This window comes from Colias eurytheme, chromosome 1 (genome assembly GCF_061535395.1).
Source record: "Colias eurytheme isolate Ceu_HAF_F1 chromosome 1, ilColEury1 Martin Lab GWU primary, whole genome shotgun sequence".
NCBI classification, from domain to species: Eukaryota; Metazoa; Arthropoda; class Insecta; order Lepidoptera; family Pieridae; genus Colias; species Colias eurytheme.
In genome coordinates, this window is record NC_142980.1 from 11679341 (window position 1) to 11699344 (window position 20004).

Consider the following 20004-nt stretch of genomic DNA (forward strand, 5'->3'; position numbering starts at 1 on the left):
TGACTGGATACAGAACTAAAATACGTAGTAAAAAGCATGTTTATATCTAAAATATGTGGTGCTTTTATAACCTAATTATATAGGACACTTTTATGAATAGTAAAGGAACCTCTTATTAATTAACAGAACTACTAATTGCATTTTTGTAATTTGTCCTTTTTGTTACTAAAATCAAATATGATTTCTCAAATGGTACACGCAGTTTCTGTTTCCTATGTCTTTCAAGAAGATTCATATTAAATGGAAATTCACATGTTTTGGACATTTTGAAGAAAGTTGCAAAGGGTTAGGAGTTTAAAGCGGATTCGGGTCTACCCCAACCAGCAAAGATGTCCTATAACAATAACTTACATCACTAAAAAGCTTTTTAAATGACGTATAACAGTGTCGCGGTGACAAGCTTGTTGTATAATAGCGTTTAATGAGATGATTTTGCTCTATAATCATACACAGCAAATTTGTCCCATAACAAGGTGATGTAAACGTTTATATCACTATTTTATACGGCGTTTATAGAGCAGCTCTTATCCAGATTTTGGTACAGCAATAACAGGACGATATTATCACATAACAGCGCTGGTGGTCTCTTTTTTACAGCAAATTAATGCAATAAACGATTCTAGGGTAACCTTTATAGTCCCATGCCTATAGAGGCGTAAAAAAATCTACAATAGGACAATTTAGTGTTGTAATGGTTTTCCTTATTACTATTATAGCACTGTGAATCTTCATGGTTGCTGAAACTCCATAATACAGCAATTAGGTGATATATCCGAGTTTTATATCACTTCTTTGTAACCTAATTGAATTATATTAGTGTTTTTCTGCCCATTATAACGCAGTGGTTTAATAGCTGAGTGGTCAGAGTTATAGGACTGATTTACTGTATAAAAGAGTAAATAACTCTGTTATATGTAACAAAAACGGCGTATTAATGTAGTAAAATGCGACACTTACGAGAGATATACGGCCTATAAGAGAGTTTCTTTCACTTTAAAACAACAAAAACCTGCCATATTGTCAGCACCGTCTCGTAAATAAATGAAGGGTTCTATTTAATAATAATAATAATAATAACCCCATCACCGTATCTCTACGTTGACGACGTGATGGGGCTTGTGTGTTTCAATGACTCTCGGGGCTAAGCCGGTAGAGCTACTCATGCCGGATAGGCCCAAGACGAGAAACCAGACCAAGCGAGATACAGCCCAATCCAAGGTGGAACAGCAAGCGCCGAAGGATGCATGGCTAAGGGGAGCTTAGTCGCTAGTTTGCGAACTCCGGAGACCAGGGGAAATCCGGTTTAAATTACCCTTGCCACGGTGAACGCGGGGCTCTGCCGTGGTGGACCGATCGTCCCTAGCTACTCGTGGGAACACAATGTAAAAAATGGAGGAGGTAGGAGGCAGACAAAGATATAACCTACGGTCGCTGCCCGGAGGGCGTCGGGGCGCGTCTGGAGCCGATGCTGGACGTGACAGCATGCGATCCATCGGCGACAAGGGGCTGAACAGGAGAAGCCCTCTCCGTAACAACACAACAAATGAAAATCCCTCATCATCTGCATCATCCCCAAAATCCTTATTTTCCTCCCTCCAATCATCCCCAATCTCTTATACCAATCATCTTTCACCCTCATCATGCTCATCTAACTATTCAAGTTCTATAACAACCGAGGATGTTGTGCAGGAGGCAACCTGTGCCGAAATACCTGCACCCACCAACGTTGAAAAACGTGCCCGCAAGAAATGGACAGATGAAATGAATATCTTTATCTTGCGCACATATTTTACTCTTACTTTATTAGAATCTGATACGAACACATATTTACCAGCATTACACACATCATTCATACAACAGTTCCCACAAATGCAAGTCAGCAGACAACGTATAGGCGACCAACGCCGAGCTATTATACGCAACAACTTACTTAATCAAAATAAAGTACAGGAAATCCGCAGAGAGGTTGAAGTATTTTTATCAAGTCAAAACAATTCTACTACTCCAGCTAATCCCGTTTCACTTAACAGAGAGAACTCAGGTCAAAGAATGAGATGGTCAAATGCAATAAACGAAAGTATAATGTATCATTACTATGCAATCACTAATTTAGAAACCAATAGAACGTCTTACATTCAACCTCTGCATCAAGCTGTAATATCTAAACATCCTAATATTTCGCATGTATCCGAACAGCGTATATCTGATCAACGTAGAGTCATAATTAATAACAAACTCATATCTGATACCCGATTGCAAGAAATAAGAAACGAAGTAGCTAGTACACTTTTGCATCTTGAGCAACAACACGAACAAGATGAAATCACTAATGAAACACCAGTTTCCTATCAATATAATAATACAGCTGCTAGTATTGAAGGAGTTTTAACAAATGATGAAACAATTCTTTCTCGCAATTTACTCGCAGAAAATGAAGCGGAGACCCATAAAGAAACTTCAATGTTTGTTTCTTCAGATGTTGAAAATACTTTTATAAATACTTTAGATATATTTAAAAACACTGACCCTACACAAAGACCTTCAATCCCTAAGCAAAAAATAACCAAAAAACTAGCTCATTTAGTCAACTTCATTAATCACACCATACTACCTAAGCACTGTCGAGAGGATACAGACTTTCCCAACCTCCAAGAAATTATCTACTCCGCAGCATACACAGCCGCTACACACAATGGATCGAAAATTATTAATAACCCCATTCATATACCACATAAGCATAAAACTCCACTCTGGCAGGTTAGATTGGAAAAAAGAATTGAAGACTTCCGAGTTAAAATTGGCAGACTCACCGAATACATTAAAGGAAACAGCAGCCCAAGATTAAAAAGACATATTGAATCGATTAAACGCAGCTATAAAATTCACTCTCAGCATGAAAATGAAAATACAGATCTTTCACATTTCTTAGATACTCTGAAGCAGAAACTTAGCGCTCTGTCCAGTAGGCTGCGTAGGTATAAGCAAACTACACTGAGGAAATCTCAAAATACCCATTTCACTATGAATGAAAAATCTTTCTATAGGAACTTTAATCAATCCTCTTCAGAGCCACGCGACGAGTTAGATGAACTACCGAATCCTGAAGATGTCCATGGTTTCTGGTCAAATATTTGGGCGAAACCAATTCAACACAACCCCGCAGAATGGATTAAAGATGAAAAAGACAGTCTTACCAACGTATTAGACATGAAATATGAAGATGTCTCTATTGAATTGTTTCGGTTTGTCATAGGAAAGACACACAATTGGAAAGCTACTGGATCTGATAAGTTACACAATTACTGGTATAAAAAATTTACTGCCGTCCACCATTTGTTATTAACTCATATAAACACTTTTATTAAATCACCCGAATCAATGCCTAAATATATTACTCAAGGAATAACCGTCATGATACCTAAAGACAAATCAGACCCAAAAAATCCCGCAAAGTACAGACCAATCACATGCCTACAAAATATATACAAAATTATCACTTCATGTATAAGTCAAATAATGTATCAGCACCTAGAAAAATATAGCATAATAGCAGAGGAGCAGAAAGGATGTCGTAAAAGGACTCAGGGATGTAAAGAACAGCTTGTTATTGATTCAGTGGTTTCAAAGCAGGCATACAACAAGAAAAGAAATATATATACAATGTACATAGATTACCAAAAGGCATTTGACTCGGTCCCCCACAGTTGGCTTATATATATACTCGAACACTACAAAATAGATCCTACACTTATAAATTTTTTACGAACCATTATGAATAATTGGCAGACAGTTTTAAGACTCCACACACAAACTAAATTTACAGAAACAGCGCCCATAAGTATTCGCCGTGGTATATTTCAAGGGGATGCTCTTAGCCCTCTTTGGTTTTGTTTAGCATTAAATCCGCTTTCTAATTTATTAAACAAGGCTAATGTAGGTTTCCGTTTAAAATATAACAACAATCAATTCATACTCACACATTTAATGTACATGGATGACATAAAATTATACGCTTCAAATTTAGCTGAAATCAACAAATTAGCAGATATAACGCAAGTTTTCTCTTCCGACATACAGATGAATTTCGGTATTGATAAATGTAAGATACAGAGTGTTAAACGAGGTAAATTAGAATCGAATTCATACACTTTACATAATGACGAAGTTATCCAGCCAGTAGACAACCAAATAGGATATAAATATCTAGGCTTCTACCAAAATCAAAATATTCTCCATAAACAGGTTAAAATCGAAATTGAAAAATGCTTTAGAGCTAGATTACATAAAATATTGAACACACATCTTAACGCTAAAAATATTGTCAAAGCCATTAACTCCTTTGCTATACCTATATTAACTTACTCTTTTGGAACAATTAACTGGTCTCAAACACAACTAATAAAGCTTCAACGAATTATAAATACTTTAAGCACCAAATACCGTAAACACCATCCAAGATCTGCAATAGAACGTCTGACGCTACCTAGAGCCGAAGGAGGACGGGGTATTATCGATATACAAAACCTACATAATAAAATTATAACTAATTTACGTTCATACTTTCACAATAAAACCTTAGATTCCATACTGCACAAGGCTATCTCTCACACCGACAAAAAACTCACACCTCTAAACCTATCAGACAGAAGTACCCAAAAAAATGAAAAAATTAGAAAACCACAAGAGAAAATAGATGCATGGCTACAGAAATCTCTACATGGCAGACACCGACGCGATTTGATGAATACTGACATCGACAAGCTGGCATCGAACACATGGCTCAAACGCGGCGAGTTGTTTCCAGAGACAGAAGGTTTTATGATTGCCATACAAGACCAAATAATTGATACGAGAAACTATAGGAAGTTCATACGGAAAGACCCAAATTTAGTTACAGACCAATGTAGACAATGTCACAGCGCATCCGAAACAATCCAGCACATTACAGGTGCTTGCAGGTCGCTTGCTCAGACAGACTACAAGCATAGGCACGACCAAGTCGCGTCTATAATACATCAATATCTGGCCATCAAATATAATCTCATCACCGAAAAAGTATCTTACTATAAATACACCCCTAAAATAATTCTAGATTCCACAAACTACAAACTCTACTGGGACAGAACCATTATCACGGATAAAACAATACAAAGCAATAGACCTGATATTACCCTCCTAGATAAACGAAACAAAGTTGTATATTTAATAGATATCGCTATCCCTAATACACACAACCTAACATCCACATTCTCCAACAAAATTGCTAAGTATACTGATCTCTCCATTGAAATAAAAACTCAATGGCGAGTCAGTACAGTCAAAACGGTCCCAATAGTTATCTCCACTACAGGAATCATACCAAAATCACTTCACTTAAGCCTCAAAACATTAAGCATTCATAGTAACACACATATTCTTTTACAAAAGGCCGTTATTTTAAACACGTGCCGTATAGTTCGCAAATTTTTATCTTTAGATTAATTAAGTTTGTCTGTTTGTCCCACCCATTAAATATAAGCTTGTATAGGCATCTTTGTTTGGCCAAAAGCCCGCAAAAATGTTCGAGTCCTCGATTATGAGAGAACTTATAAAATACAAAAAAACATAAATAATAATAATAATACAAAAGATTTATTGCAACCAACAGAACATACACAATAAAACACAATACAAAAAAGGGAAAACAATCATAAAATAACACAAAATAATAAGGAATTTACAGATTACAATAGTTACAAGTACACAAATGTATTATGTGTGTTGCGCACTGGCTGCAATTAGGCCCTGGCTCAGCATAATGTTGTGGGAGCAAGCTCCACAACGCTGATAATTCTGCCAGATACCCAGATGAATAGTTTGCGCCTCCAATCAAGTATGTATATATAAGTATAATAAAAATAGAATAATTAAGAATTTAAAGCAATAATAAATGTGTAATAATAATGGTATACAAGCAGTAGAATAGATATAGTATATTTGGTCAATTAAAATCAATATTTATATGTGGGTATATATATGTATAATGTGTTAATTTATAAATTAGGATACGTATAGTCAAAGCAAATAAAATTAAGATGATTGTAAATTAAGCAGTAGTGATTTGTAAGTGCGACGAAAGTTGGATTTGCATTTGAGTTTTTTTATTGGAGGTGGTATGTTATTCCAACATTTCGTCGCATTATATTTAAATGACCCACGAAAGGCGGTAGTCTTATGTTGGGGAATTGATAACTCTAGGGTCCCACTTCTTATTTCACCTCTTTTTGTATCCTTACGCCACAATAGTTTTGTGTACAGATATTCAGGCTGCTTTGTATTGATCGTATCAAATAAAAGGCAAGCTAATAATAAATCTTGCCGGCCTTTCATTTTTAAAAACTTTATGCTATTAAGAAAAGGGGTGACGTGAGACCTGGGTGGGATTGTCACACAAAATCTGGCACAGGAGTTTTGGACCCTCTGAATAAGACGGTGTGCTTTTGCCGTTAGACAAGGTCCATAAACAGGGAGAGCATAATTTAATTTAGAAAGTACGATGCTCTCGCACAATCGTATTCGTAGATCGACACTCAGAAAAGGCCGAATATTGTAAAGAACTTTGAGTCGATAAAAGCAATTACTAACTAAATTAGTGACATAATCTTCGAACCTTAACTGAGCGTCGAAATCGATGCCCAGGTTACGAGCAATTGTAACCCGCTCTATAGGGGTGGAGTTTACAAAAACAGTGGGATCTGCTTTAACCAAGTCAGCGACTTGCTTCTTAGACCCAACAACAAGATATTTAGACTTGGATGGATTAAGAACCAATGAGTTTTTATGAGACCAGTCTGATATGCGTTCCAAATCCTCATTCATTTTCCTGGTGCATTCTTCTATTCGATCTCTATCAATAGGTATGTAAAGTTGCAAATCATCGGCATATAAATGATATTGGGAGTTATTTATGCAAGAGGTGATATCTGCCGAGTACATGATAAATAAAAGAGGACCAAGAATAGAGCCCTGAGGAACTCCTCTATTGACAGGCACAAGCGAAGAAAGATCTCTGTTTCCGTCACCTTTAACCAGCATTACTCTTTGGTGACGTTGGCGAAGATAGCTATCAAACCAAGATGAAGCAATAGGATTGAAACCATAGAAATTAAGCTTTGAGAGAAGAAGAGAAATATTTATACAGTCAAAGGCCCTAGAAAAATCAAGCAGCGTTAGAATCGATGGCTGGCCATTGTCGCGTGCAGAGAGCAAGTATTTAATAATCATGGATTGAATGAATTTAAAAAAATCGCAGCTTCAGTAACGATTGACACCAGACAAATTCAAGGTGAGGCTTCGAATACGGACAATGATTCCGTATAATCTGTTACATCCTATGAACAAAACCAAGTTAACAGCCATCATGTGGTTTGTGATAATTCAGAAGCAGACCATTCAGACACTAGTGTTTTGCTTGACACTTCGGGATCGGAATCTAAAAATCGGAATTTACACTAGAAAATACAAAATAAAACATGTTATGGGTTTTCTATTTACATCAGGGAACCCTACTAATTTAATCCAGTATATGGCATGACAGTTGTCAAAACTACGTTCGTTTGCGGACGTATAATAGCCACGGAGTTGCTATTTGGCATCCTATACAGCAATTTGGTGTAAAATTAGTTTTTTAATTACTTAAAACTCAATAATTCAAGGGGGGCATGAAAAAAACAGCGTAATTATGCATATAATCTATCAGTAAAATTTCATTCACAAGTCAGTTTATGTATCTAACATAATTAACAGTGTAACAAAAATTAATACTCGACACCACGATGATGGTTCCTATAGTCATTTACTCGTATTATCAATTGGTACACGATTTACCATTTTGTATTATAATTATAGCGTCGCAGTGACTTGTACATCGCAACTTCGTGCTACAAAAGATTTGCGGTTACTCTTTAAACACAACTTCGCGCTGTAACAGCATCGCGGTTCCTTTTATATCACTACTTCGCTCTATAACAGCATCGCGATTCTATAAGTGTACTCTTCTATAGGTCCAATTGGCATCTGAGTTGCTGCTACAACGACACAATACCACCAAATGGCTTTATAAATGCGCCACTTTGGGGTTTATACAACGTTCTTATCACCCTTATAGAACTACCAGTTAGCACCTCTGAAACGTTCTTATCCCTTCTATAGAACAACGATTTGTTGGTTGGGACGTGACCTACATTCGCATAACAAAATACCGAAATTAGTTCAGTTGAAGGAGCGTAGAATAAACACACTTTTCACATACATCCCTGTACGACACTTTGAAGCAACTTTTTATACGAATTAAAACTTAATTTATATGCGCTTTAGAACGAGAATCATTAGATGTAATTTATACGAACTTCAGCTTTCGCTGGAGTTTGAATTAAATTTATCCTCAGGTTCACGAGGGTTATTGGCCCGCTGGCAATAGATGTTACCGTTAACAATTACAGTAAGGTTTAATTCTCAAGTGAAACAATTTGTAAGGGAACTGAAAACAAAATAATTATTGAAGGTCGTGTTGTTACGAGGCTGATGGAACATTCAGATACGTTTTATTTCTCTTAAGTGTATAAAGTGCAAGTAAATGAATGACATAGAAACGATATAAAAGCTGATATAGTGATCGAAAATAGTTAAATAGGTATTGTTAATGACTAGTTTTTCAAATAATAAAACGAATTAAGAAACTAGCTTAAGTAATGGATCATTTTCATTAATTAACAAAAAAGAGTTCTAAGCAATCTTGTAGGTAATTGGACGAAAATTTCAAGTAAACAAGGCTTGTTAATTTCATCGCGATGAAGGGTTAGGGTAGAACGTGGGGCTTCAAATATGTATGAAATAAATATTCCGCGCCTGCTCAGGAACAATTGTATTACAACTACAATCCTTTAATCAGAATGTTCTCCAGGTTTCTCCGCTCGTGTTCAGCTGTATATACATTATACACGATTGTCTGTAAGCGTGCCACATCATTAATTTCTACCTAATGTCTGAACCGAGACGTTACCACATTTTGTGTTCTAGCCTTTATAACTCCTATTGTATTGTTAAGTGTAATTAATATTCATTCGTGTGTCAAGATGCGAGATAAGACCATGATTAACCATCGTTAGTGACAGAGATCGTAATCAATTAGTAATTTAATGAGATGCATATCAAATATGTAAAGGTATTCGCCCCTACCACACCTTGATAAAATGACGTTTTGAATCTTAGTATTATGTTTCCTGCACTGATGTCTGATGTGGATCGTTTTATTATATTATTACCTTTTAAATTCTATTAAGGAATGAAAAACATATATATTGATTATTAAAAATAAACACCGAAACGTACTCATTGATATACCTATCTTTTAATCGAGTCTAACAACAACGTATGTTACGTAAAGGATTTATGAATCAATTGATAACAACTCGATTAAAAAAGCTACTACATCTCTCGCAATGACAATTTATTTTAAAAATTTTTTTCACTAAAATTACTCTTCCGTTATAATAATTCAAATTCTATAAAAAATGTTTGTGTAAGAGATACGATAAATATTCAAGTAAATTAATATCGAAGACATTTCATTACAGAATTATGAGAGAGAAAATTAGTAATTGAAATAACGAGTTTTTCCCCTTATATTATATCCTTCACTTCCCGCTGGTTATTCAAAATAGAAGGAAATGTTTGTGAGCTTTGTACACTCCGTTAATAATCTGCTATTAAATGTTAGTCGGATAGAAACGTAATATTACGTTCTTGTTCAAAGGATTCTGGAAATGACGCAAACTTTGTTTTATGCAGTCGTTGATCTGTCCAAAGCTCATTCTGGGATGAAAGGCGACGGCTATGTGTTATGTGTCTTGCAACGTTTGAAATTGTTAATAGTTCACTGCGTCAGGTAACTAGTGGTTACGTTTGTATTAAACTGCCCGAGTTGATTCTGCTAGGCTTGTGCTTCTATATTTTAAACCTTTCGATTTGGGTACAGATTTTGTACTTTATTTCGTAGGTGTGTTATGGATGTGGTGTGAAATTTAATATGCCATACATTAAGAATTAATTACTGGTTTTTTAAACAAAAAAATATATTGTAAAAACCTAAGAATGAAATTATTCAAATAGTAACAAAAATATTAGCTGAAAGCATCGTCCACAGAAATCAAAAGAAGGTAATAAAAAACATAATGGTCTCAGTTCCGCGCAATATTTTTAGGTAAGTGCCGATCTAATCATTCACTTACTTTTATATTACCCCATATAACTCGTATCTTTCCGAGCGATTTAAAAGAAAGCACGTATGCAAGGATGTAACCAAACGGAAATCCCCTCTTTTTGTTCATCACAACTATTTATTCCGTAGTAATAAAGCGGGAAATAAAAGAAACATCTCCTCAAGGATCTGTGATGAACCCATTGTCTTTCATACCGCAGTTGCAATTATAGGGGCTCTAAGCTTTTGTTGATGGTGAAGTAGAAAATAAAAGGCCAGTCGCGTCGATAAATAAAATGGAGGCTTTAATGCAGATTTGGCAATATAAAGTACAGACAGAAAACTTTAGTTACATACGTGCGCTCAGGAGAGAGGAGGCCGAAGAACTGGACGAGTCACTGACACAGCAGTGGCTCGCCGCAGCCTTTTACAGATAATATTTAATTAGCACAGATTAAAACAATCATAATCATAGACAATATTTACCTAAAGTATAATGTAATAATTATTTAAAAAATTAATCTTTTTTGAATGGCGCGTCGCCAACACTCCCCACCCCAGTGCTGACTCAGCACTCCAACATGGGAACGGGAGCGACGCGCGACGCACATCTGCGCCACGTCCCTGTGCTCCTTCGCGCAAGACAACATTTAAGGCTGTCTTAACATTTCGTATCAGCCTGAGGGGCTGCCATGCCCCACCCCAATGGGGGCTACCGGGAGATATAAACGACCATTGACTAACCTTCGATAAATCGTTGATCTCGCCCAAGCGATTCGCTTCAAAAGTTTTGTAAGAACGTGTGTTATTGTGAATCCAGTGAAGCACCGTGGTCGAGTCGCACCAAAAATACCTGCGCACGGGTTTCATTCTATGCTCTTTTAAAATAGTGTTTGCTAGCCGTACACCTAGCAATGCCGCTTGCAGTTCGGCCCTGGGTATTGTTAAGGGCTTTACAGGCATAACTATACACTTACTTGCGATAAATGCTACATGAATTGAATCATTATATTCCCATCGCCAATAACCTACCGTACACATCGCCTTCCAGCTAGTATCACAAAACACATGCAACTGTAAGCTGTTGTTATAGCCCGTAGCGTATGCAGTATGCGCTACGTCGTCGTAGCAATCCGTAGAACATTGCGTAGACGCACGCGATACGCTACGTGTTGGAAGTGAAGGGGATTGTGACGTCACCGCGGCCGATGACGAGGTGTCTTGCATTTCGCTTGCACTCGTAGGCGCCCTGTCCTTGTCGCACGTAGCTCGTACGACTCGCTTGTAGCACCTAGGTATACGTATGTTTTTAATTACCTTAAGTAGATGAAGCCATTGTTTCGGGTCGTATGTTTCTTCACCAGCACAGCCAGCATCAGCAGCAACAGAAATATGCAAGTTGGTTTCGGCGCTGGATGGTAAGTAGTTACGGGCCCCATATGGCCCCCCAGGAATAGAAGATTTCCCATGGACGCACCAGCCTAGAGGGGTAAGTGTAGCAGACGGCTCATTCAAATTTCCTATCTTAACCGCTAAAGGTAATAACAAATGATGATTATCTTGACCAATTAAAATTTCGGGTTTCGAATCTACATTATATAAATATTTCTTTATTTCACATAAATGCGAACAACTTAGATCGTTTATAATAGATAATGACTGTAACGGTAAACATAAATTACTAACGCACCTCATCTTTACATTATGCACCTTATCGTCTAAACCCTTAAGGTCTACATTTACATGTGTGTATTTGCAAACAATTTCATTATTGAACGCGCCTCGCACGCGCATTGTTTCCCGCCGGCCGTGTAGCCCGACGCGGGCCGCTAGATTAGAGTCTATAAGTGACACCGACGAACCGTCGTCTAATAACGCCGTGGTTTGCATTATACCGTTGGGACCGTGTACAGTTATGGGGACCACTTTTAGAAACACTTTTGGGGAATCACTTGCTTTTATGTGTGTTATACTTTCGGTAACAGGCCTTATCTCGGGCTCACGCGGCACTTGCCCGAGACTAATCACTTCACTTGCACTCGCGACACTGTTGATCGGATAATGAAGTAAGCGGTGATGCTCCCGGCCGCACCCGTCCTCGTCGCACACCGGCGCTGGGCATGTGTTCCTCTCGTGCTTGGATATGAGACATTTGTAACAGAGCCCATTGTTCTTTACATGCTGCCATCTAACTTTTTTCAGCGCCTTTTGAAATAATCTGCACTCTGTTAATATATGCGTATTTTTCTTGCAAAAACGACATATTTTATTGTTACGTTTGTCGGACTGTATTAAAACTGTATGCGTTCTACTGTGCGCTTCTTGGCTTTTGTTTCTATTGTAATAGTTACTGTCATTACGATAATTCAATAAATTACTTGAGGTGGTTGTTGTCTTTAACGCTTCACAGTGTAAAAATTCTGACAATACAACTAACCTTGCCTCACGCCCTTCCTTGATGCGGTTGTAGCTGTAGTCCGTCCATTTTCCAATTAGAACGGAAGGGAGCTTTGAAAGGATGCTGGAGACGATACTGAAGCCCTGAAGATGCTCCTGTCGCCCCACTGCTCGTACAGCTTCGACATAATTTTGAATTTTGATTGAAAATGCGACGATATAATTATAATAATCGTTTGGCAACGGTTGTAACTTCTGAATATCTCGTTGAATTCTTAAAATAATAACATCTGGGTTACCAAACTGTAACTCTAAAGTGGCCATTATCTTCGACGGTGACGTGGCACTTATGAACAATGATGCCACCGACTCTTTGGCGGCACCACGTAGGCATTTTCGCAGCCTCCATATGTTTTCTTTATCGGTGAATTTACATAAATTTGTTGATTCCTGATAAGCCTGCTTGAACAACAACCATTCCATTGGGTCACCTGAGAATTCTGGAAGATCCCGAGGCGTGCTCATCCGGCTGAGTAGGTTGCTGTTCGCCATGTTGCTGCAGCTTGCGGTGGTGAGGTCCCTAATTGCAGAAGCCAACTGGTGAATCGAATCAGGTGCCGCGGCCGGCAATGGCGGCGGCGCGGCTTGTTGCAGTGGGCCCGTAGTTATACCTTGGTTGGGGGCTCCCTGCCCGTCAGGTGCTTCGATGTGCTGGCTTTCCACCCATTCCTCCACGTGGCTACGAACAGGCTCCCTGTTGAGTGAACTGCAGTATACCCTTTGTTCCTCCTCTTCGTCACTAAGTGCGGCCAAATCCGCTTCCAACGTTTTGTTAATTAAATCTATTTCAATTGCCGCTTTCTTTTTTGCGGCATCTAATAATAGTTGTTTGCGCCGAGCTGACTTCGATGTGCTCGAAGCTTGAGAACCTCGGCTACTTTTTGCCGCCATTGCCACGTGCGACTCGACTGGTATTTTCTTATCTAAATTTATTGCTGGTTCAGATTTTATGCTCCCCACATGTAACCGCAGCAGAGAAGATTTTGCGGCAACCACGTGCCCTTCTTGTCTTGCCGCACCACGTGCTCTCGAACTGCGTGTCCCCTTTGGTGTGCGGAACATGATCCGGCTCGAATGGCCACTAATGTTGATGGTGAAGTAGAAAATAAAGGGCCAGTCGCGTCGATAAATAAAATGGAGGCTTTAATGCAGATTTGGCAATATAAAGTACAGAGAGAAAACCTTAGTTACATACGTGCGCTCAGGAGAGAGGAGGCCGAAGAACTGGACGAGTCACTGACACAGCAGTGGCTCGCCGCAGCCTTTTACAGATAATATTTAATTAGCACAGATTAAAACAATCATAATCATAGACAATATTTACCTAAAGTATAATGTAATAATTATTTAAAAAATTAATCTTTTTTGAATGGCGCGTCGCCAACAGCTTTATTGTATGCATTCAACAATAGCATTTTTTACCTACATAAAAGCCTTTATAAATACATAATCATGCGGACGTTTTTAATCGTTGGACTGTTATTTTTTATCATTCCAAAATTGGGTCAATAAATAGCGAGACTCTCTTATTAATCACATAAATATTGTTCATAACTGAAACATTAATTTAGCTTCATGGCGGACATGGTTGCTGGGTTGCGCTGCGGCACCAAAATTAATGTTTCCCTGAGCGTGTAAGGCCCCCGGACTACTTCGGACGTAAAACGATACCCCAAACACTCGTCGCTACATTGCAAAACATCCTCCATCGCTTCCTATATTTACAAACTCGGCAAACATTTCAAATTTCATACGCATTCTAAAACAAATAACTGCGAATATTCACCAGGCCTGTAACGTTATTAGTACACGCTGGCTCCTTAGAGGACCTCGCCTACTCAAATATTAAGTTTAGTAAGATTTTTAAATAAGGACCGGGCAAGGCGACTATATTAAATATTAAAGCCAAGGGAATTTGGTACGAGGTTAGAACGGGTAATTTTTGACAGTTATTCAAGTTTGTAAGCGGCAGTTAGAAAATGAGATTGCAGATATTAGCCTGATAAGGGTTAACCGCAATTAGTATATAATTAGCTATAAAATGTCGTTGAAAACAGTCGCGTCGATGGACTTGCATACTTAATACATATATACATTTACTTGCATTGTTTATCAACTGTCCAGTATACCGGTGTAAGCTCTTCTTTGTTTGCTTAGATTGCCGCCGCCGCATGGGAGTGTACATAATATATCGAATATATTGCTGTCAGTTGTGGTAAATGGTGATTCTAGTGTTGACCAGCTAGTTAAGCCAATTGATAGTTAGCACTGTTTACTTAACATTGCCAACTGGACTGCTTACTATCACAAACAAAACACTTCAGAATATGTTTAGTTACGTAGTAGCTATAAAAAATCTATGAATGATAAGTGTCACACAATTTTTTTTTATTGACAATTAAATAGTGCAGCGTTTGAGCACAATCACGCCTGATGTAGGTACCCATTCACTCTACGCTTAAAGAATGAATTTTAATGAGTTAAAAACTATTTCCCTTGCACAATAGTAAACTACTAGTGTAACGTTAACACAGACAAAGCCGACGATGGATTAGGAGATCATAATTAAAATCACCTGACGACAGTTGCGCTGCGGTCCATTTGTCTTCGTAATGAATTGTTTTTCTTCCCAACCGCGTAATTTGCTCATGTAATATATCACATGTCCCGCGCTCGGATTAAGCGCATCACTCACAATATGTATGATTAAGACCGTGAACAAAAACGACAACCGTTTTCTGATAAATTCGTACGTAAATTTATTAAACGTAACGCTATTTTTATTTGAACGGTATTTAAGTTCCAGTCTTTAAATTGAATGAATTGCTGTTTGTTGTTTGTTTGTGTATAAATATTGAGAAAGAATAGGTGGGTTACATATTATATTTTAGAATTTATTAGATTTGGTTATAACAGGGACAAGTAAAATAATTATAATGAATAAATACAACAGCCTTTAAAATAAAAACAATACCTGAATAATTTCGTTATAATTGAAACATGGTCGAATCCACGTGAACCAAAGCCAAGAAGTTCGTAGATGTGATCCATTAATTCCCTTTTATTCAGTCCCTGTAGTGTAATCTATAATTACGTACCTAAACCTTATGCTAATTGAAGTTTCTAGTTCACACTTTATATATAAACTACGATAGTAGACAAATTTAAATTGTTTATTTTTTTATATGTGTCATCACCATCAGGCATGAAATTATAATTTTAAATCTGATTGAACGTAAAATGAAAAATGTAATATTTAGCAAAAAATATTTTTACATTTCGCCTACGCAACGGTAAATAAATTTCAGATGGCATGTCAATCATCCTAACAATTAGATATGATTTGGTTTCAAAGGAAAAATATGATTCAACTTCCTTCAAAGAAAATAAGAGGGAATGTAACTAAACATTGTTAAATAATAACATTTTATCTTGAGAAATCTCGAACAAAAGGCAGTAAAGAAAAATAAACATAAGTACGTATGTTAAAATAATACCGCATAAGTGAATTTGAATTTTTCCTTTTGTGTCCCGCCGACGTCGTGTATTGTGTTTTCATTTCATTAAAAGGAGGAAAATAAATAAAAATTCGGACGTTTGCTTTCACAACAACATAGGTAACACGTGTAAATAAACGCGGAGTTATAAAAATTTGTTCTTCATTTTTTATCGTAGGCCTAATACAAATAACCTTTTCGTGACTGTAATTAAAAATCTATTGATTTTGGCATGTCCGAAACTTCCTATTCTCGAAAATATTAAATTTAAACTTCAAAAATAATTTTCCAACAATACAATTAGATTATGTTTCGTACTTTGAACACTAATATTTTAAGGAAAATGCCGTAACCAGAGCTCTTAATACATTAATATAGTCACTATTAACTATTTTATCATCGGTCAACGTACCTGATACCAGGAATACGGCTTCCATTAAGAGTTTAAGCCATAACCTATCACCTTTCAAAGTGCAGATTGATGCGCCTTGTTGATAAACTATTTACCACGATAGAATATTCGAGAAGCGTGTTACTTGGTTATAAGTGCTTTCCATTATTAATAGCTCTATAAATTATTTAGAACGAATTTGTCATTTCGAAAAGGTTATCCAATACGATTTTTATTTTTGTATCATGATTTAACACATTAAAACCATGGTTTCGATATTTTCTTTAGTTTTACAATAATAAATGTCTAATCTAAAGTTTAGTAAGGGATGGTTGAAATGAAATCACAATAATAGTTATACTCTTTGATTTTACGACACACAAACTCTATCATTCTTCTTTCTTGAATGGAGCATTAGTGATTTAGTCAATGTGCAGATAAATTAAAGAAAAAAAAATTTCTTGTATAAAATAAAGTTTTCTATTCAGTACAAAATTTTTACGAAATTTGTTGAGCTTTGCTTTTCATTTTAACTCCCAGTTATCAACAAAGTATTTACAAAGAATTTGCAATGTTTCGATGGATAAATCATAAAAATACCGTCAACAAGAAGCCACGGTTCATATAGTTGTTGATGACGTAAAGTTGTCCGTTCACACTCACTTGGTTTGGTGCCAGCAAGCAGCGTCGGTGCAAAATTATTGTGTTCGTTACTAGCATAGACTATCTATGCAAGATAAATTTACGGAAATACAAAACACTTTCCTTTTACATTTTTGGGACAATATTGTTTTGGTGTTATCCTTTAAACCTTGGGTTAAGACAACACGGAAAGGATATCTTTTTTTCATAACAATGGGCATAATATTGTGTTGTGATAAATAGGAAAACCTTTATCTATACTTCCTTTATTTCGTATTATATCAGTTCAATGCGAAAATGTATTTTAGTACAATATAATACATATAATACATGTACCATACATGAAAACACTCAACGAAATTAGACAGGTTTGTGAAGCCAAAAGTGATAAAATAACCAGATGTACAACAAAAATGAAGTCGGAACTCAAATATGTGTTAGGGAACGGAAAAGTAATATTTCACATTACGGAATATTTGAGTTCCATCCCGTTATGTCGTCATATAAAATGAATGATCGAGGAACTCCAAAGTGATATAAATGCAGTCGGTGAATGAAGAAATCGAGTTTTGTAAACTACATTGACAAGACCGCCGCGGAGGCAGAGCGTGAACAAGCGCGCCAATTCACTTAACATTTCCTTTACCCTATAAACATAAAAACTAGCTATATTTGTACGTTTAATTTATTAATTCTAGCTTCAACTCGTGCAGTTATTAATCTATTTGCATATAAATATTAAATTGGTTTGGTAATTTATCATCAAAAAAGAATTTTCCCTCATAAGTATAACGTATTTAAATAAATATACGCATTATTAATTGCAGCAATATTAATCATCTATTTTTATAAAGAATATCCTTTCAATACCACGCTCCCACCCACGGGTAGTAGGTAATTACCTAATTTGCCACAACGATTGTAACTAATTGAGAAAGTTCGGGTCAAATGCAGATATAAAATCTTAAATTATTATCGTGATATAAATGTGCATCCATTTAATTATTTCAAATATAAGTTGAGCACTTTATTATCTGCCTTCTATGAGCTTGAGCTTGTAGACCCCGTATTGTCCCTGTATCAAGGGAACTAGTATTAATTGAATAAATCTTTAAAGAAAGCACAATATAATTCACTGAATACGATTTTATTTTATCGATTATTATTATTAATCATTGACGTGCAGTATTAAAAGTTTACTGTTTAAGAAACAAGCACAATGCACTGAATATTCTCTAAAAGTATCTATTTTATATACAAATTTCTCAATGTTCCATACATTTTCGATCCCCTCTTTGTATGCACCTCAACATGCAAATAATCTTAACCCAATTTCCGTATAAATGTGATTTATTCGATAAGGAACCATATTGAAGATATGTGAACAAACTTTACGTTAATACTTTTCACTTCTGATCTTATACTGAGGTTGACAAGTCTTAAAATACAATATAAAACGTATAAAACATCAATTTAATGTAAATTAAATACAACGAAAAAAATCTCGGCGAAAGTTGTGTATTTTTAGACAGTTCTGAATTTTAATGACTTATATGAGATGTTTTAACAGTGCCAGAAGCACCCTTTATTTGTATGAAAACAGTGAAATTTACAATAAAATATGATGTAACTACAACATTATTAAAAAGCGCAAGCTTATTGAAATTCCCTTCTGGAAACCATTATTCTCGCTCATTAAGTGCAAACCTACAAATACACGGTACCTACAAGTAATTACTCGAAAGCAAATTACGCTGATTATCGGAACCAAGAAATCCAGTGGGAATTCTCGTACAAATTTTTAGTCGCAAGGAAAATCTTAAATGTAACGCTATAGTATACGAAAGTTTACAGCTTTATTGAAGCACTATTATTATTCCTTGAACAGCATCCCGGCAGCGTGAGATTTTAGGAGTTTGCGGGAAACATACTAAAATATTTCCTTTGTAAGCTTAGCTATTGTGGTTACAATATCATAATAGAGTGCCTTTAAAATGCTTGATTTATAAATCAAAATGTATGATGGCAAAGTTCGAGAAGGCGCTTTTCTTATAAGATCTTTACTGAGACGTTTGCCTCAAATTTAGGGCATTCAAAAGCATACTGTAATCAATGTCACACTTTTCAGAGTCTGCTCAATACTACTTTATAATCTAAGGAGTATCATGCAGTGTCTTTGCTATGCTAAGTATTCATTATCTCCCCATCGCTTCTCATCAGTATCCATACTAATATTATAAACGCAAGAGTGTGTTTGCGTGTGTGCTGTCTTTTTTTCACGTCGCAACGGAGCGATATTATTATATTATGGTTTTTATGTCTGAAGGAAAACTCTAAAGAGCGACATAGGCTACTTTTTATCAGTGAGATAGTATCAAAAAGATAGTCATTGTTATGGGAATGTCTTTTAAATACGCCGGCTAAGTCGCTGGCCGTAAGCTAGTATCAAATAGTATAATAATATTAACACCCTGCTAATTTGTTTGCAGCGGAAGTCGGAAGCTGCGAGGTACCCCTGGGTATGGAAAACGGCAAGATATCCAACGATTCTCTGTCGTCCAGCTCCAGTTATGACCAGAGCGTGTCACCTTTGAGCTCAAGGTAAGTTACCCCACTACTATATGTGCTTTGAATCGAATCGAATGAAATCGAACGGAAATATGGTATAAGTGTTCTCATATTTATTTGTAATATTCGTACATCTCACCAAATGATTAATCATGACTTTAATAGGTACTTTTATCAGAATAAAATATTATATTTAAATAATACAATTTTAT

General features: G+C 36.4%; 1 protein-coding gene across 1 annotated transcript in view; it reads left to right on the top strand.

Moving 5' to 3' along the window:
• Nucleotides 1–20004, top strand: part of LOC149911264 (discoidin domain-containing receptor 2-like) — an 88285-nt gene that overhangs the window by 12435 nt on the left and 55846 nt on the right. Inside the window, exon 2 of the mRNA XM_090114308.1 lies at nucleotides 19714–19825. Coding sequence (XP_089970434.1) covers nucleotides 19714–19825 — 112 coding nt within the window. The remainder of the gene's footprint in view (nucleotides 1–19713; nucleotides 19826–20004) is intronic.